We start from the raw sequence: 20705 nt of genomic DNA, 5'->3' as shown, positions 1-20705 counted from the left end.
TGGTGGGGGGGGGGGGTTGTTACTGTGCTTTTGCCTCTGCGTCGACTTAAAAGAGTCACCTAAGTCACCTCGAGTGGATGCTACCTGTGCACTCTGACCCCTCCTGCTAGGAGATCAATCCATATCTACACTTTATCCGCCCCCCTCAAAAAAAAAAAAAAAAAATACAATTTAAAAGGGTTTATTACTCACACATAACAGAGGCCGATTTTATGGTTCCAGGGTTCATAGGTGTTTTGTGAAAGTTAATGGCCATCGTCAGTTCAGCATGAAATCCACGCAGGGTGTAAAACACAGCCGGAGGAAACAGGGCCTTCGAGCCTGGCGACTGTTACAGTCACACTGGCCAATTCTGACAACAAGCAGTATGCAAGTTATACAATATCACTGTTTCACTTTTCGTTATTTGCTGAACTGAAACGGAACATCCTAGAATAATGAGGCGCATGATTACTTGTTACAATAATGATCATGGCAAGCAATGTTAGAATATCTGAATATTAATAAACAGCATAACAAACCAGTATCTGTCAAGCACATTTAAATGTAAACATTATCCGTCTTGTTTTTCCTTCAAAATATGTTAAAAACAGGCTTTTCTTTGGTCACCTGAGCTAAAAACACGATTTTTTAAATATATATATATTTTTTTGCTTTGCGTGTCAGATTTCACCCCCCACTCCCTTAAGTGTTCTGACCTCAGGCGGCTTTTAAGGTGAAGTCCCTCGCTGCGGCGTGATTGTCAGAATAGTTCATTGAGTCAGAGCAGAAATGGTCATGAAATATCGAAAAAGCTTCCTCTTAATTTCACCCGCAGTACGGTCAACATTTCGGATCGTGATGTAAATGTAGGATCGTGTGAGTAAATCTGATAGGTGTCTGATGGGTGCAGTAAATGATTACTAACATGTCTTATTGGTCATAAATATTAAAGAACTGCGGGTAAGAAATTCTGTGCTTTGAAGCGAAGGTTTCACATAAATTTATTACTAAGGCTGAGAAAGATAATATAAATAGTGGAATGTACATAATAGAGGGAAAAACACTTTTAGTTCATTTGTCCATTCATATGAATTCCTCTGCTCCATATTTGAAGATGGAGCCCCTTTTTAATCCCAGAATGGTTCTCCACCTGCTGTTTGGGTGCCCATGCTGGAGCTCTTGGACTCGAGGGCCTCACTAACCTGCCCCTCTGATTTGGGTCCGTCCTGAAAGCACTGAAGGCGAACGTGATCTTCTCCAGTCCAGTTGCCCGGGGCCTGGCCAGCATCACGGGCCGTCCATTCTTGGGAGACTAAAATCCTGAGAGGTAGCCGGTGGTTTTTTATGGTAATGGGTCGGTGTCGGAAACGAGGTGCAATGAATGTCCAGAAGGTCACCAGCGTCTAGGATGTCGCTGGGGCTTGAGCCAAGAAGGTCGTTCTGCCTTGGCGTGGTGGAGAGGCAGCTGGGATTATGCTGGGGGGAGTTTGAGGAGTATGAACCAGAATGCGCAAGGGGGTTAACAGATGTGTGGAGGGGTGCATATCCACTTGGGGTCACCAACAGTGACTGAATGGACACTGGAGAGCTGGATTGGGGGTGTGTGCATTCAGAGCTTGCAACAGCTTGCTGACTATGCCCAGACAGAGGCTGAATGAGGGTGTCATTTGAGCATGATGGATGGATATTGGTTTGAGAAGGACTTTGCTCTCCATGTCCTTGCTGGGGAGGGAGTGGTACAAACCCTTGGAAGGCGTGGCTACAGTTGAGTAAGGAGGGGCCAGTGTGGCGCCGATGAGGAGTCATGAACGGGGAGTTCGGGGTACTCCTGAAGGCTGAGCAGAAGCTTTGCTGGCTCTCTGCTCCTTGTCCAGCTGCCCTTGGCTGCTCCCGGTAGCAAGACGCTTGAAAACAGGTGGGTCTGGGGCTTAGCGACCGTTTAGGAAGGTCGACGTCTACCGACTGTCCCATGGTAGCTGCCCGAGCTCGGGAGGCGTTCATGCCACAGCCCATGGTGCCCCCGCTAGTGTGCCCCATGGGATCCCGAGTCACATGCTCATGATGAGCTTGCAGGCCCGCTACCACGTTGCAGGATAAGCGCGGGGGCCAATCAGCAGCGGCCATGGTACTGCCACCGGCGGAATTCGAGACGACGTGAACACCGTAGGGGTAGGCGGAGAGGGTGGAGGTGAAGTGCTGCACGGCAACGCGGGTCTGAAGGAGGTGCATCATGTGGTGGAGCTCCGTGGATATGTGAGAGACCTCTTGGCTTAAAAGGCTCATCTGAAGCAGAATTTGAAGAACAATTCATTGGCAGAAGATCTTCTGTTGTGAAGTAGCTTTTATCAAAAATGACTCTCACAGCCAGCACCTTTAAAACGTTACTTAAGTTCTGGTCACTAGACATAGCTCAAATTCCATGCAAAATACAGACGCTCCCCTGGTTATGATGATCCATGTTACGATATTTCAGTTTCACTTTCAGTACATTATTCAATGAATTACATGAGGTTTTCAACACTTTTTTTTCATAAATTAGGCTTTGTGTTAATGATTTTGTGTACATTAACTGTAGGTTATTGTAAGTGTCCCAAGCATGTTTAATGTACTCTATAGGCAAGGCTATGATGTTTGTTAGGTTAGGTGTACTGTTCTAAAATGCATTTTTGCCTTAGGATAGATGTGTTAGAACATAATCCTATTGTAACCTGGTGAGAGGCTGTACTATACATTTCAAGGAGGATTTTCACATTATGGAAATTAATAATAATACTCTTCATGCAGGTTATGTTTTCATTATCCTTCAGATAATGAAATTTGACCGAGATCTTGAACCAGTGACATTGACAGCTAATCTGCCTTAGCGTGATTCATTAACGAGTCCCTGCAGCCACAGACACAGGAGGAATGACGTACCTCTGTGTTGAGCTGGTTGATGCTGTGTCTCACTTCCTCTGTCTCCAGAAGCAGATTAGCATTAGCCTGGTTGGAGTCTATGACAGGAAAGTCAGAGAGCAGAATAGTGAACAACTTGCCATTTCTATAACCTCTTCATGCTTCATATTAGTACACAGGGACGCTGGCGATATTACAGCAGCCAGGCTGCAAAAAGAGTTTGTAATTTACTCATTTAAAAACGTTAACATCGAGCATATTTCATCCATCGAATAAATAGTCACATCGCAGATTTAGTTCACGCTTCGATTCATTGCACACTGCAATGTTTTTTATGCATGAAACTCTTCACAAAAAGCTTGTAAAAGTCGCAAAATGTAAACTAACAAGCGCTGGCGATTCAATCATTTCACACATGAGGGATGACGGTTTACTATGGCTGTACATTAAGCCCATGTGGAGGATCATAATGGCAGCCTTTGTACCTTTGGCGAGGCTGTCGGTGCTGGTCTTAGTGCCGCTTTCCTCCACGTTAAAGTGAAACGTCTGCCCATCGTCCTCGATCCCATCCACGACCCTAGAGCAAGACGGAGGGAAAAGAAATTGCCATGAGACGCCCCACCTCCCAATTACACACGAAGGCTCGGTCTGAGTCTTCATTAGTCTGCCTGTGTCGTTGGTCTCAGCGTGCAGTTATTCAAATGGAACGGTTCGGGTATAACAGTTGTGAAACGGAGCAGCCAGCGAAAAACCTGTTAGGGTATATTAAGGTTTTGCAGATTTATTTAAAGCTGGAGATGGAGAAAAATAATTCAGATAAATTAAGAAAATCTATCTATCTGTGTTCTGTAACCATTTGTCCTATTGTCGGTCATGAGGAGGCAGGGAACAACCCAGGATGGGGCGCCAACCCATCACAGGGCACAAGGCAGGGAACAACCCAGGATGGGGCGCCAACCTATCACAGGGCACACTCACACACCAGTCACTCACACACCAGTCACTCACACACCATTCACTCACACACCATGCACTCACACACCAGTCACTCACACACCAGTCACTCACACACCATGCACTCACACACCATTCACTCACACACCAGTCACTCACACACCATGCACTCACACACCATGCACTCACACACCATGCACTCATGCATGCACACATGCAGGCAATCTGGCAACTGCACTTAACTTCAGCATGTTTATGGACTTTGGGGGGAAACCGGAGTACCCCGAGGAAACCCCACGACGACATGGGGAGAACATGCGAACTCCACACACATGTGACCCAGGCGGAGACTCGAACCCGGGTCCCAGAGGTGTGAGGCAACAGTGCTGACCACTGTGCCAAGCATGCTGCCCCATTAAGAAGGTTATTACTTGATTTAAATAGGATTCAATTATTTTATTGACTTCAATGAACCAATTACACAGAGGTCAAAGTTCAAAGTTCAAATGCTCATTGGCTATGCACCTGGGGCTGAGGTCAGGGGGGCCGAAGCAGTTGAGGGAGGGGATGAGCAGCTTAGCAGGTTTGTTGCTGGATCCCGGCTCTGCTTTGGAAGTGGGTGGGGGGGACGGCTCTTCCCTGCTGGGGGTGGGGCTGTGGCCCCGCCGGCTGCGGGAGGGCGAGGGGCAGCGGCGGACCGAGCCGAGCTGGCGGAGCTCCTCGCCCAGAAGGTGGCTGAGCGAGCCGTGCCGGGCGGGGGTGCCAAGGTGGGGCAGCGTGAGTCTGCTGCGGGGCCGGCTGCGGGGCGACGAGCGGAAGTACTCCTCGCACTCCTCATCCGCCTCCCCTTCGAAGGCCAGCTTGCTCCTTGAGGAGGTGCTGTTATCCAAAGGATTCTGAACAAGATAATCGGAGCCGTGGTGTAATAATGATTGTTCTCTCTCTCAGTGCATCATCTGCACACTGCCTGCCATTTATGCCCTGTATAATACATGGTCTTGAAAAGCATTTTTTTTCCATAGCCTTTTATTCTTTTATCTTCTATTTATCCTTTGTTTTTATCCCATTTTTATTTCAATTTAAATAATTTAATCCATCTACATTCTCCTTTTTCGCACAGTTGCAGGAGCAGGTCAGATTTCAATCCCACTTGTGATTTAGATGTTACTTTCAGCTGTACCAGCAAATGCACCAGCAAATGACTACCGACTACCACTCAAAAACTGGTCACCCAAAGATGCTGAAAAAGGTTTGCATTCGTGATAATTCTGGGCCTGTTCCAGCACCAGCACAGTTTGCATTGTGAAAGACCCAAATGACCCCATACACTCATTCTGTGATTAAAAAAAAAAAAGTGGACTGTCCGGCAGGGAGCTCGGAGGGAGCAAAAACACGGACCGGCTGTCGGTCCCGGAGGACCGGATTGGGAATCACTGCATTAAGCTTTTCCTTATGGTATCATCATCATAGCAATGGAACTAATTTGCACTCTTTACATCTTCTGCAAAGACCATAAATAGTAATTATGAAATGCTGAGGTGTGACTCTACTTACGTGAGTCGGCCTGGGTGACCGTGAGAATCTCGTCAAACCCTGGAAACAGAACAGAAAGCCCTTCATCATACTGCGAGGTTGGGCCCAGAACAGCCAGTGACAAAAAACTGCATTAAACTGAGCTTTACTGGAATTATACTGGCTAATTGAGGGTAATAATAATAATAATAATAATAATAATAATATCACTGGTACTAGTAGCTGCAATGGGCTGGCCCACCATCCTGGGTTGTTCCCTGCCTCGTGCCCATTGCTTCCGAGATAGGCTCCGGACCCCCCGTTGATTGATTTGATTGCGCATGCTATTGCTTAGTGCTTCGAGGACGGTATATATTCTTCTGAGAAACTGATATAATGTCATAACAACTATTTCCTAAATACGGAACGTCAACCCCCCCCCCCCCCCCCCAAGGTCCTTAACGATAAAATCTAGCCTCCGAAATAGTGTCTAGAATTGGCTATGGTTGCCCAGTAGAAACATCTGCTCTTCTCACACAGCAGCTTTGCTACTTGGATTGTGAGCGATGAGAATAACAGCCATCTGGTATTAAACTTGAAACTGCAGGCAATATGGCGAAATGAATTTTTTTTTTTAAGGAAGAAACTAGCACTTCGCCGTTATACTGAAATGTATGTACACATAGATACATCCAGATTCCAGAAGCCAACGATGGAAGCCTACATGAAACCTAATGGAAGCTACAACAGGATTCACTCTCTGGCTATGACTGACACTCTATAGGACTGACACACAGACCTGTTGGCTTATAACTCTTTTCAAGGCCATCAAAGATAATTAGAGCCCTGATGTGTCATGAATTTAACATAATAAAACAAGGTGTCAGAAACTCAATCATCTACCCATTATTACAATAAATGTAGCACTTGTGTACATACCTATACTGTACATCATATGTCCTGTTTCACTTCCTGTTGCTGCATGCTGTCTTTTACAGTATAATACTCAGTTATCACAGTCTGTAACTGTGATATGTAAATGCTAACATAGTTGTGATGTTATCTTACAGAAAAAAATAAATATGTATCAAAGGATCGTTGTACAATCATTATACTGTAAATGTTCATGTTATATAGCTGGAGCTGCCAGCTGAAAGCAATCGATACATATTTTAAGGAGCTCACAGTGTCTCTGGTTCCTTAACCGCGCGTGAATGTGTGCGTGGGTGAGGAGGCGCATCTCTGCGCGTGCGGTACCGCCCGGTCCCCCTCGCACCTCCGCTTCACTGCCCTCCCGCAGGTTGTAGGTGAGGTTGTGGTGGATGTCGGCCGTGAAGCGGCTCGCGTACTCGGGGTAGAGCTGCAGCACCTCCCTCAGCGCCCGTAGGCTGATGTACTGCAGGTCGCAGTACGTCAGGGCCTTCACATCTGCATTAGTCTTGATGACCTGCTCATGACCCGGAAGGTCCGCCCCGATTAGGTCCCCTTTTCCTGGAGGCATGACAGATGGCCACATGCCAGGTGTGACAAGAAGGAACAGAAAAATTCTGACGTCAGAAAAACAAGGAATGAATCCGGGAAATGACAAATAGAAAAGGCATTTGTGTTGGAATTTATTTCCTAGTATGAAATATGCTCTGTAATCGCATTATTTTAAACAATGTTCCTGCATTGTACTACAGTACGGCACATTTCATTTGGGTTTACATTGTGCAAAGTTTCGCTACAGAATATACCTTTGGCCCGTGGGAGGAAACCCACACGAGAATGGGGGTGTAAATCTTTACAGTTATGTTTCCCAACCCAGGCCTCGGGGATTTCCAGGCAGCCCATATGTTTGTTCTCTTCCAGCTCCCAACACACCTGTACCAGGTATTCAGCATTCTTGATTGGCTGGGAGCTGGGAGGGAGCAAAAATGTTGGGGTTTCCCGAGGACTGGGTTCGGAGACTCTGCCTACATATATACAGAAACAGAGTCTTAATGAGTTTACAGTACTAACAACTGCATCATAAGACCACCCAGAATGTCGATACAGTCTCTATCAAAAACAAGAGCGCTGCTAGTGTGTTTTAGCCACAGAGGACAGGCAGGGGAGACGAACCGAGTATGGCAAGCACCATCCCATCCTTGAGCACCTCCAGGGATCCGGAGCAGACGAAATAGTTGGCCTGAAGTGCATCCCCCTGACGGATGAGATACTCGCCAGGGGCGCAGAAGGACGTTTTGATGTGCAGCGAGAGAGAGCGCAGGCAGCCCCTACTGGCACACTCGAAGATCGGCAGCTGCAGGATGTCCTTGTTCAGGTTCATGGCGATGTCGGCCCGCAGCTCGTCCGGAAAGTCATGCAGGAGCTACGGCCCAAGAGCAGCTTCGCGATAAGGGACTGGAAGCCATTGGGGGAACCAGCCCTATACTGAAAGTCATTGGCTCTGTAGTTCTGGAGTATTCCATGCAATCAAGATATCATGTAACATTTTGGTGCTATTTTTAATTGTGTAGCCATGACAACACCAACCCCACCATTGGCTGGGTTTATAATATTCTTTGTTCGCTTATCATCAGAATTGCCGACTTTAGTCAGCTGTCCGGAGTTCGGGATTTTCAGTACGATACGAGTCTGCACATACATGCACATGCATTTTTGAGTATGGAACCTTGTAAATAGTCTGTAGGGTTTGCAAATACCCCAACGCTTCTGATGTAGCTAATTCTAGGTTTATAATGGAATAATATAAATTTGTCGTAAGATTTCTTGCGTGAGAGCGAGAGTCTGAAAGCGCGTTATGCCAATTGCGTGAAGGCTGACGGCCCTGTATCATATCATCTGATGCAAATATGCAGCTGATAGAAATTTGTGTGTAGAGCTTTAAGTAAGTTAATTCAATGCAATTAAGCTATTGTAATTACTACGATACCACTTGGCTCTCTAATAACTCAAATATAGCCAGACTTCTAAGTTAAACACCATACTTTATAGTGTTTGCAGGAATGGAACCTCCTAAATCATCGTTTTCGATATTTTTTTACACTGCAGCTGAATAACATTCTCCGAAACCAGCAGCACATGACAGGAGCGTATGTTACAAAGTGGAACTGATGACAGGCACCAGCAGGCGGCTGTGAGTTTTGAACTGTGAGGTAGAACCACACATAACCTGCCATCTATAAATAAATTATTGAGCTGATGACTGGGGTGTAAATTGGCATCGTTAGGTTGGTCTTTCCTGTCCTTCCCTTGACAATCGACAGCTTGTGGAAAAAACTGTAGTGAAATTTCGAATTTAGACGCAGAATTCAGCATTATCCCAAGTTCACTGATGATCTTGTAAAGTATATAAAAAAAATACACGATTTAATGATTTTGTTCATTATTCACAGCACACCGGCCTATTCTACTGAAACGAATGATCCGATTGTAACTGAACCAAATATAAAAATACGAAGTACTGCCAAAGGAGAACATGCTGTCATAGCAGAAGAATGGACTAGCGACCCAAGGAACTGATCTTGGAAGAGTTGATAGTGTGGCTTTAATTAATCAGTGTGTCTGTCCATAACTAGCTGATCGCATATCAGCCAATACCTCGTTGGCATCGATGCCGTTGCTGACGGACCAGGTGGTCTGGAAGTACTCCAGCATGCGCTGTTTGAGCTGCTGGGGCAGCCTGTGGACGCGGATGAAGTCCTTCAGGTCCTTTATGCGCGTGTGGTAGAGCGAGCGGCGTGAGTACATGCGCTGGATGATGGCCGTCACGTTGCCGAAGACCACGGCGTGCATCAGCGCTGGAAAGGAAGGAAGCCAGTCAACCAACGGCCTCTAGCGCCCCCTGGAGTGTGAGCACTGGTGCTGCAGTTCCTTAGAAATCCCTTTGGAAAACCCCGGAGCTGTTACTGCTTTTACTGTTTTTGTTCACCACTTAACGATTCTGCTGCAAAGTGGGATCTTAATTCAATGAAACATGCAATCAGCCGAGAGCAAGATCATGTGCTCTATGGCAGAGAGTCACATTAAGTAAACCGTGTTATCACGGACTAGTGGTCCGGCGGTGGACTCACCCCCGATCAGCATGGTGCAGATGGAGAAGATCTTCTCGGCGTCGGTGTTGGCGCAGACGTTACCGAAGCCCACGCTGGTTAGGCTGCTGAGGGTGAAGTAGAGCGAGGCGATATAGGCGCTGCGCAGGGACGGGCCCCCCAAGCTGCTGTTGGTGTAGGGGGAGTCCAGCCTCTTCCCCAGCTCGTGAAGCCAACCTGAAGGGGCAGGCAGAAGGACGAGAAACAAAATGGCCTGATTCAAGCATGTGCAAACGTGTATTAAAACGCATCTGATGAAGAGGAGGGAGATACGGCTGTTCTCATTGGTGGCATGTGGCACACAGAGTTAGAACGCTGTCTGCGATTGGAAGGTCTCCAACTTGCATAAGAGAGTTGGTCGAGTGATGTCATCGTCGGGCCCTCGAGCAAGACCCTTAGTCCCTAATTTTTCCGAGGCCTGTCTGACTCTGCTGTCAACTGAACACTACTTTGGATGGAAGCACCAGCTAAATAAACTGTAATAAGTTGCAATGTACAGTGGAGAAGAAAAGTAGCAAGGTATGGACATTGCGAAGCAATGCTTGATTTTCTCCTGAATCCATCCATCCATCCATTTTCCAAACCGCTTATCCTACTGGGTCGCGGGATTTCTCCTGAACATAATCATAAAAATACTTCTAAAATAATAAAGTCAGGACATGAATGCAAAGATAACTTTGACACGAATGTTCCTGTCTATGCGTCACATCTTCCAGCAGGGGTCAGCAGCGATGATCCCGCTGTAATGCATGTTTGTACAAGGTGAGCATTTGCATAGGAGTAGGTCCCAACAGTGCAGCTAATATTAGCGCCGCCCTCTGGGATGAACAGGTCTCCAGTTCTAGATCATTCCGTGCAGTCAACATATCTGGGGGGGGGGGGGGGGGGGGGGGGGTGGTGGTGACCACTCCCCTAGGGCCTTTGCTGCTATTTTTAATTGTGTAGCCGTGACAACACCACGAACGCCATGACGGTTTGTATCCAGTGGGATGCAGGCAAGGTAACAGTCACACCTGGTGGCATCGTTGGAGAATGATGTTTTGCCCAAGTTAGCACTGTTAATCCAGTTGAATCAAACACTGTACCATATTATATACTATAAATACCAGACTACCTTGTAAACCTTTTAGCTTTTTTCACAGACAACGAAGTTTCTGGATTTTATCATCAATTAAACCCATTTTCTAGGGTTAAAATGATATAATATTGTTGATGTAGAAAAATAGACACTAAAAACAACGTATGATTTTGACAAAGCATTTACAGAGATTATAACTGGGCTGGTATGGTGGTGCAGTGGTTAGCACTGTTGCTTCACACCTCTGGAACCTGGGGTTTGATTCTCCAGCATGGCTCCATGTGTGTGGAGTTTGCATGCTCTCCGTGTCATTGTGGGGTTTCCTTCGGGTACTCCGGCTTCCCCCCACCGTCCAAAAACATGGTGAGTTTAACTGGAGTTGTCAGATCGCCCACAGGTGTGGGTGGTGTGTAACTGCTCCTTTGACAAGTTGGTGCCCCATCCTGGGTTGTTCGCTACCTTCTGTCGGTAGCCTCCAGACCCCCTGCACCCCTGAGCAGGATAAGCAGTTACAGAAAATGGATGGAGACGAGAACCTTAAAATTTCAACACTGGTCCATGCTGGCCTTTGATAATAAGAAATAATAAAAAAGTCAAATATTTCCTGAGACCTACTCCATTGTCTATATCATAATGTCTGAGGATAACTGTACGATTTCCCCCAATTTCCTGGTCCCATGTGAACGTCTTCTGGGAGGTGGAAAGTCATTTCATTTTTCTATTTTTAAATCCATAAGCCTATACATAGATATGTGGCCATACGTCACTTAGTCCTCAGCACAGTATAGCGATACATCTATCTCCTGGAATACCATGGAGAGACCATTCCACTTCCTTCATCGCACTCCCTACGTCTCCCCGAGACGAGACGTTCAGCACCGGGGGCTGTCCAGATTAGACGCGGAGGACACCTAGATCAAGACTGTGACGTTTCCTACGGGGAAAAAGCTGTTCACAGGATTGCAGTTTGCAGGTGTCCAGGGAACTTTCATTCTCTTTCGCACTCAAAGCTGAGCACGGCTCACATCAGCGGCTAAGAGGAATCTCGCCGGGCGCACGGCTAAGGCGTTAGATCAGACAGCAGCCCGTTTGTTCAGATTTTATTCGTTTCCTTCCAGTTTCGTTCGCACTTACTTTTACGCACCTGTCTGCCGACAAATAAAGAACATTTTGCGCCGTCTCTGTGCAGCCCAACCAACCATTTCAAACCAGTTTTATTCTCGATATATTTTTTTCTCAGTTCTCTCCCTCCAAGACGAAGGGGACATCATACGCAGAGATCCACAGGAACTCGCCCTCCCATCCGGCACTCCCGGCACCGCAGACGCACTCACCGATGTCCCAGGCGACGGGATCGTTGTTCTCCATCTCCTTGCGGCCGATGACGTACCAGATGCAGGCCATCCAGTGGGCCAGCAGGGCGAACATGGACATGAGGAGAGTCAGCACCACGGCGCTGTACTGCGAGTAGCGGTCCAGCTTCTGCAGCAGCCGCAGGAGTCGCAGCAGACGCACCGTCTTCAGCAGATGGACCAGAGACGTCTGATTGGTGTGACAAAGCGCGGCTTAAAAACTTGTCTTCTTGCACTAACCTGAGTCCTGGCCTGACGCCGTCCTTCTAGGCTGCAATGCAGATGCGCTCAGAACCAATTCGGTTTATTTTTACGTAACGTCCTTCACAACAGAGTTGCCACAAGGCGCTTTACATGGATGTGTTGTGATATATATTCCTGCATCATTTATACAGAGTAATTCTAAAATAGTGGATATGGAAGATGAAAGAAAGAAAGAAAGAAAGAAAGAAGAAAGAAAGAAAGAAAGAAAGAAAGAAAGAAAGAAAGAAAGAAAGAAAGAAAGAAAACAAAATAGAAAAACTCGCAAGTAAAAAATCTCTGGAGGTCGAGGGTCGACTGGCTGGCCAGTCCCCTTGGACATGCTAACATTATCGGAAAATTATACCCCAAATAAACACTATCATACCTACTGTAGGTAAACATGTCCTCTCATCTCACTCAAATGTAACAACCCACATCCGGGACAGACCTTGCCATTCAAACTACTCAAAGCAAAGGAACTAAAGCATCAAAGAGTTTAAGTACCAGCGCAGGGATTATAGGGGGGAAAATATAAATGATATCCTTGAAAATGACAAAACCCCATAATATACTGAAGGCAAAAGGACACCGAAGGGTTTCCTATTTACTAGAACAAAGTAACATTGCATTCCTCGTATTGGATTACTTCGAATGGGAACTACTCTACTCAGAAAATTTGATTATGAAGTAATAAAGGATGGGATTATTGACAAAACGAAGGCTGGAGAGAAAAAAATTGAACGGAAGGCAATACATTTCTGCGGACTTCTTCCTGTTGTCCTGCAGACCAGCAGAGGCTCGCAGACCCCAGGTTAAAAACCTCCGACCTAAATATACACGGCATATAGTTCAATCTCTAACTGAAGAGCAAATTTCCAAAACTCACTCAGTTCATTTGTTTGTCGCTTTTCAGATGAGACCACCAATGACATAAAGTCAGGTTTCCTCATCGTATGTTACAGTACTGGGAAGCAAAACTCTCCCAGTGCTCATGTAATCCAGCCAAGAACTTTCCTAAAATTTTTCAAGACTCCACAGACATGGCACTTATGAACTTATTCCAAGGACTGAATGAGTTTTTGGAAATATGGTCTTCCAATCTGTTCAGTGCTTACCACAGTGATGTTGAAGGCATAGAGCAGGTCAAAGGGCAGGGCGGCGATGAGGTCCACAAAAAACCAGGTGGCAGCATAGTGGATGCAGATGGAGCGTGGATCATACACCACCTGGCCTGACTGACTCACGTAGGAGGTACGGAAGTTCAGCACAATATCTGCAACAGAGGTCAGTCTCTATCAGAGAGCATGACGAACTCTCTTCATGACGAACATCTGCTATGGTGCTGCAACGGTGGTTGTTAAGGCGTCACCCACAAGCTATTAGTAGCTCACGAGGAGTTAATCAGAGTTGACTAATTCAGGTCCAGAGAGTAAAAGTCCAGACCGGGATTTTGTTTCAACCAACCAGTTGAGCATAAACAATAACAGTCACAGAGTACTCAACTGAGTAGCTCACTTAGCGTTTATTTTTAAAATAGGATCAAATATGGCAATTTAGTGGTTTATTTAATCTCGTTTACATATGTACATTTGGGATTTAGAAAGACTTTCACCATAATGACGTGCACTGTCCGAAACAGTGAAACTGGATGGCTAATTTAGCATCCATAGAACCATTAGTGTTTACCGTGAGACACAGAATGAATGTGACACGAGAATGCCCCCCCCCCGCCCCCCCCCACCAACAGTGGATTAAAGAGTTCAGGTGCCCCTAGGCCAAACTCTCTGTAGGCCCCTCTTCTGCCCCCTCCCCTGAAAACCATACAAAATTTAACTAAATAAACACTAAATATCAGTGACTTAAATAATTTCTACAAAGGCAAGGAGAATGTATCACGGTTCCAAATGAGAGCAGTCTATCAGAACAACAGATCGGCAAGTTTACGCTTCCACATCAATCATATGCGGCAACCAGAACGAGCTCAACAGAGAGCTCACTGAATAAAGGCATCTCAGTAGCATCACACTCTTCTCCTGCATCCACTATGTGCGCTCAAGATACATTGACCACTGATAGCATAGACCATAGATAACTTTACTGGGAGGGGCAAATTCCAAAAGAATATAAAACAAGGTCTTTATACTTTTCTGGCATAAAACTCATCAAATTGATCTCCTCATTCAGTTTTAACCAATCACCAACTTGCACACAAATAAATGAGCAGTAAAGTATCACTTAAAAAAAATAGCAACAACTAAAAAAAAAACTAGACAGCCAATAGGGGCCCCCTGATCAGCCTGGGCCCCTGGGCTACAGCATAGGGAAACCTGTTTTTGCCCCTGGTTGCAACCAACTATACAAAATTATTGGTCAGATTTTGTAATTGGGGATGTCTAATACAAGAGGTAAAAATACAACAAAAGAGTTAGATGTTATTTTTTGAGAGTTATTTGATAATGATGAATATTGAATAGTTATAATACCTTTGTAACAGCAATTTAACCAGGCTTAATTATAAAAACAACCGGGTGGAGCGTCTGTCACTTTGCTGAGATAATAACAGGCACCGGGCCCACATGATGGCAGGATGGCGAAGCCCAAACACATGATCGGTTGCCTAGGCGACACAGATGCTCGCTCACCCAGGATGAAGAGCATCTCCACGGCGATGTCGCTGACGATGGTGCTGCGAGAGGCGACGTCGCTGTCGTCGTAGGCGGTGAAGCAGACGTTGTACGGCACGGTGACGGCCACGTAGAAGGTGGCCAGCAGGATCATCCAATCCCACAGCGCCTTGGAGACGCTGTAGTGCAGCAGGATGAAGCGCGATTTCTCTACTGTGGCCACCTTGTACTCGGGCAGAGAAGGTTTCTCAAACACGCCCTGGAAGAAGGCCGGACATGGTCTGCATCACACACGCCGCTCATCTGCGTCCCAGACACTTAAGAGACCTTCGCAGAGATATGAAAATGATTCACAGTGCAAAGACTTTTTCATTTGGTTTTCTTGAAGTATCTGTGTTGGTTTACGGGGCTTCATGGGTGAGGAGTTTAGATTTTATTGTACTATTTCAGGTTAGTTAGCTTTCTCAATCTTGCAAAGCAAAAAAATCAAGTAGACCTGCATTTCAAGTCAAATAAAATGAACTTAATTGTCATTACAACCACAAACAGGTACGAAGTGGCACGATTAACATTCCCCTGGTACCTCGGCGCAAGACACTTCTTTCGGTCGTTGATTCTGCGGCTGTCATTTGTGTTAATTACCCGTCATCTACTACTGGTTAAGAGACTTTCATATTTTATTCAAGAATGCAATTAATTATTCCTTTGAAATACCACACATGGCATGAAAGGGAACCAGACCTTTAGCAGTGTTGGGAGCAAGGAGGTAACAAAGCATTTAAGATTAATCTCTTATTATCTTTCTGAAGTAACCATTTCAATGGGGCTCCTTTATTGCAAACCCTGGCTTTGAATTATAACTGGATGTCTGTGATTGGTGATTATGCTGGGAAAGAGGCCACACAATGACAGATCTAACCTTATGTCAGCCAATGAGGCAAAGGGGAACCCATTTGAAAGATTAATCACACCGATAGACGTCAACTGCTGAGGGATATCGGTGCTGCTGCTTTAAAAATTAAAGCTGTGTGCCTGACGCTTCTGAGCGGAGCGACTGAAATGCTCGTCTCTTACGTCTCATGTTCTTTTCAGTGGATTTGAAAGCATGTTCCACTGTTACACCTACGGTCAAGTCCAGCCTTGAATGCCTTTGGGATCTTAGCCATCTTAATTTGCACCCTTAATTGTGACATGAGCTATGAGAAAGATCAATTATTACTACGCCAATTACTAAGAAGGATGAGGGATTCAGCTGTCAGCAAGCGGCGGAGCCAGCAGTGCGGCCCAAGGGCAGCCACTCTCTCTGGGACTTACACACTTGCTCTCCCCCCAGCTGGGTCTGACTATCTATCCTCTGCCTTGGCAACTGGCATTGGTTTCTGAGCAACGGACCACCTTAAGGCTCCTTAAGGAAGCACAGCATACCCTCAGACGCAGCATCTCAAAGCATTACCCATGGATTGGTGACAGTGGACATCTGCATATATGCATTCGGATGTTACACCAGCATTCCACAGAAAAAGATGCAAAAAGTATCTCAGGAGTTGCATTTGGCTCCTTCCATTACCATGTTGCTTAGATGTTTCACATCAACCAGAAGAGAGGATACATCCATCCATCCATCCATCCATCTTCCAAACCACTTATCCTACTGGGTCGTGGGGGGTCCGGAGCCTATCCCGGAAGCTATGGGCACGAGGCAGGGAACAACCCAGGATGGGGGGCCAGCCCATCGCAGGGCACACTCACACACCATTCACTCACATAGGCACACCTACGGGCAATTTAGCAAGTCCAATTAGCCTCAGCATGTTTTTGGACTGTGGGGGGAAACCGGAGTACCCGGAGGAAACCCCACAACGACATGGGGAGAACATGCAAACTCCGCACACATGTGACCCAGGCGGAGACTCGAACCCGGGTCATAGAGGTGTGAGGCAACAGTGCTAACCACCGCACCACCATGCCGCCCCAGAGAGAATACAATGCATCAGAATTGTATCCTTCTTTTACGTCGTACTTGGCATGAATTTCAGGAGGGCTTATCTACCAGCCCAGGTTTATAACTGATTAATGCCTCATCTCAGATTTATATATGAACTCAACTAAAGGGGAGTCCCAATGAAATCAAAATTAAATGCAATTACAAATTATGGGCCACATTCTTAATTTAGTCCTGGATTAATGTATTCGGTTTATTGGGTGGGGACACGATTGGCTACAATAGGGCAGGAAGAGACTACACAGACGCTACCAGGATTACGATGGTCCATGTTACGATATTTCGACTTTACGATGAGCATGAACATTCAATAAATTGCATGACATATTCAACACTTCATTATAAAACAGGCTTTGCGTTAATGATTTAGCCCAGTTGTAGGCTAATGTACTGTAAGTGTTCTAAGCATGTTTAAGGTAGGCTAGGCTAGGCTATGTTTGTTAGGCTGGGTGTGGCGTATTAAAATGCATTTTCGCCTTGTCATAGGTTTATCGTAATGTGACTCGATGGAGGCCCTGGATCTCACCCTGTCCAGTTTCACGTCACCTTTTCCTCGCCGAGTGAAACGGCTGGTCAGGTGGTAGAGCACGGCCCGGCCCTGGTACCGGGCCTCGCTGAGCTTGGAACCGCCGTGCTTCCTGCCAAGCGGCCTCTCACCTGCATGACGAGAATCGTTACTTTGCTTCTCTGCCCAGCACTTCACCCTGCTGTTTCTCTTCAGCCTGTCCCAAAGTCAGAGTTAGTACAAATAGCTCTGGTTGGCCGTTTTCACAGTACCGATGCCCTTCAGTTGAGTTGAGTTGAGTTGAGTTTGCCGTATTCTTTGTCCCAAAAGGGCAACTTGGTGCAGCAGAAAAACACCCCATAAAACATACAACACAGACCAAACATGAAAACAACTTCTACCAGAATAAGAGAATTAAAAAAAATATATTGTAAAATTATCAGCAAATAATACATTAATAAATAGCTCAACAGAGAGGCCATTAAGAGGAACAAGGGCATTCCCTCCTGTTCTCTTAAACTGAGTACATGAGTAGATAAAGGGAAAAAGGAAGTTTTATATCGCTGCCGAAAAGCTTCTCCCCTTTGAGGAGAAGTGGGAAAACCCGACTTTTACTGTATTATATTTCAATTTTATTGTGGATTGAAGGAAACCATTGTAAGCACCTACAGTAGCTTAAATCAAAGCCCCACAATTGTCTATTCACCCCTGTTACCAAAAAGGGCACCCAAGAGCTGTGGATGAGTCACACACACAGCCGAGACCTGAAATTTGTCTGTAAATTGATGATCCCTCGTCACATAGAACCACCTCTCCGCATTTAAGGAGGAGAACAGAGCTTGTTCCACACCCTCACCTTCTTTACAGGAGCTGAGGTGGTTCTTCCCATGTGTGTCGCTGATGTCCTTAAAGGACAGGAGGAAGAGCACCACCTCACCCTTCTCGTTCTTGATCGGGACGATGTCCAACAAGCACCAGAACGGGCCTGCTGGAGCGGACGAAAGGAGAAAAAGAGTGAACCTGGTGTCAGACACGAAGGATCACACGCTTCCACGAGGCACAAAACACCTATTTAACTTGAAGGCCAGTGTTTCCAAGGCAACAGAAACATGGCCATTCCAATTATCCCTTATCCTATTTTTTAATGTACGCAGCCCATTGAACGTTGACCGCCTTAACCAATAAAAGCAGAACTTGCTGCAATGTCGTAGGAAGGCATTCACCACCAAGGCTCCTTCTTTTGAAACATTTCAATGAAAATATCTTTTATTTGCAATAAAATAGACAGGATATGAAATCCTTCAATTCAAGGAGTTAAAGTTGCATTTTACCCCTGAAAGAAACGTTACTTAAATTAAATGAAGCACTGAATCATTGATCGCAACAGCATTGACTTCTCCCTTCTGTAGCAATTGATCAGGAAAATGACCCAAGATCAATCACGTTGACAGAAGTGTCTATTTTAAGCTATGAGCACGCAAGAGCTAAATGGATGCACTGCTATTTGGTTTATAGTCGTGCATATTTTGATTCAGCAGTGCGGATAGTAGCATTTATACTTTGTAGCAGAAATCTAGTAAGTTTTATTGAGAAACTGTAAGCTTGGACCATGCAAAAAAAAAATCTGTAATAAAATTATTTAACTTCCTGCAATGTTTTTTTTAATAGCTGTTCTTGTTTTTCCTCCCCCCCCCTCACCCCCCCAAAAGAACAGAGAAACATGTGAGGGGGTATTGCTGTGAAAAAGAAGCGAACAAAATCGATTTAGGTGTTAGAAAGTTTTCTGCCGCCGACGGGAAGGGCCTCATTAGCCCGGTACAGGAGGCGTGCCGTCAGCCATGGATGGAGCTCCTGTCGGCTCATTAAAGTCTCCCTGGGGTGCGGGGCTTTCATGCCCCCACCAGGACTGGCGAGTCGTAAATAGGGAGCGCGGTGGCGGAGCCAGGAAAGCTTTGAGCCAAAGCTCACTTCATCCCAAACTTGATGACAAACGAGGAAAACCAGTGACCGACGCATAAAATAAACATCACAGCTATAAGTGTGTCGTTTCCATTGAATGCACAAGGTTTCTGGCAGTGATAATGAAATGATTTTGTAGGCATGGAATATAAATACACTTTACGGCACAGATCTATGGTACAGCGGCTCGTGTTTGCGTGGGTGTCCTCCCACAGTGCACAAAGTGTGCAGTTAGGTGAACTGACGTCTCTGAATAGCCCGTAGTGCATAAGTGTGCCCCGTGTGGACTGGCACCCGATCCAGTGCCCTGTGTTGGACTGGCACCCGATCCAGTGCCCTGTGTTGGACTGGCACCCTATCCTGTGCCTTGTGTTGGACTGGCACCCTATCCTGTGCCCTGTGCGGACTGGCACCCTATCCTGTGCCCTGTGCGGACTGGCACCCTATCCTGTGCCTTGTGTTGGACTGGCACCCTATCCAGTGCCCTGTGTTGGACTGGCACTCTATCCAGTGCCCTGTGCGGACTGGCACTCTATCCTGTGACTTGTGTTGGACTGGCACCCTATCCTGTGCCCTGTGCGGACTGGCACCCTATCCTGTGCCTTGTGTTGGACTGGCACCCTATCCTGTGCCCTGTGCGGACTGGCACCCTATCCTGTGCCTTGTGTTGGACTGGCACCCTATCCTGTGCCCTGTGTTGGACTGGCACCCTATCCAGTGCCCTGTGTTGGACTGGCACCCTATCCAGTGCCCTGTGTTGGACTGGCACCCTATCCAGTGCCCTGTGTTGGACTGGCACCCTATCCTGTGCCTTGTGTTGGACTGGCACCCTATCCTGTGCCCTGTGTTGGACTGGCACTCTATCCAGTGCCCTGTGCGGACTGGCACTCTATCCTGTGACTTGTGTTGGACTGGCACCCTATCCTGTGCCCTGTGCGGACTGGCACCCTATCCAGTGCCCTGTGTTGGACTGGCACCCTATCCTGTGCCTTATGTTGGACCTTACCATTCCTCTTGTAAAACTGCACCTCGGCCTGGAACTCCTGTCGGCCCTCCAGCGTCTTCTCCATCTGCAGCGCCACGTGCTCGCTGGTCTCCGCCCCGTGCAGGAAGCGGCAGCTGCAATTCTTCTGCATCACCTCAGTGCGCGCAAAGCCCGTGAGCTCGCAGAAGCCGTCCGAGCAGTAGACGACGGGAAAGCCCCGGTGTCCCTGCGCGTTGCCCAGCAGGAAGTTGCTGTCTACGGAGGCCCGAGAGGGACAAGAAGGATAGTTTAGTTTAGTGAAGGTGAAGCTAAAATATTTCATTCATAAACTGTTTTGGACTTTGATCGAATTTTAGGCATCCAAAATTGAATCCAAAGGACAATGCAATGGTGGAACAACGATGACCTTATTGAGAAAATGCTGATCCAATAGGCCTTCGGCTTCCAGTCGTACCAGGGCATTCAGGAAGCCCAGCCTAGCTGCACTTATGAATAGCTGACTCCATGACAGCATGTGTGCTTGCAATGTACTTGAACT

The 20705-nt window shown here is 46.5% G+C and overlaps 1 protein-coding gene across 1 annotated transcript in view; it reads right to left on the bottom strand.

Annotated features, from left to right (window-relative positions):
- Window positions 1-609: 609 nt before the first annotated feature.
- LOC125718267 (potassium voltage-gated channel subfamily H member 4-like) overlaps window positions 610-20705 on the bottom strand; it is a 32061-nt gene continuing 11965 nt past the window's right edge. Inside the window, exons 2-16 of the mRNA XM_048991969.1 lie at window positions 20189-20422; window positions 18080-18211; window positions 17245-17375; window positions 14735-14975; window positions 13208-13365; window positions 11832-12039; window positions 9402-9596; window positions 8929-9128; window positions 7447-7696; window positions 6620-6834; window positions 5386-5424; window positions 4357-4727; window positions 3363-3454; window positions 2899-2975; window positions 610-2265 (exon numbers count right to left, since the gene is read on the bottom strand). Of these exons, the coding sequence (XP_048847926.1) occupies window positions 1270-2265; window positions 2899-2975; window positions 3363-3454; window positions 4357-4727; window positions 5386-5424; window positions 6620-6834; window positions 7447-7696; window positions 8929-9128; window positions 9402-9596; window positions 11832-12039; window positions 13208-13365; window positions 14735-14975; window positions 17245-17375; window positions 18080-18211; window positions 20189-20422 (3539 nt within the window). The 3' untranslated portion in view covers window positions 610-1269. The remainder of the gene's footprint in view (window positions 2266-2898; window positions 2976-3362; window positions 3455-4356; window positions 4728-5385; window positions 5425-6619; window positions 6835-7446; window positions 7697-8928; window positions 9129-9401; window positions 9597-11831; window positions 12040-13207; window positions 13366-14734; window positions 14976-17244; window positions 17376-18079; window positions 18212-20188; window positions 20423-20705) is intronic.

This window comes from Brienomyrus brachyistius, chromosome 22, assembly GCF_023856365.1.
Source record: "Brienomyrus brachyistius isolate T26 chromosome 22, BBRACH_0.4, whole genome shotgun sequence".
Classification (NCBI taxonomy): domain Eukaryota; kingdom Metazoa; phylum Chordata; class Actinopteri; order Osteoglossiformes; family Mormyridae; genus Brienomyrus; species Brienomyrus brachyistius.
This window is presented reverse-complemented; position numbering and strand designations above follow the sequence as displayed.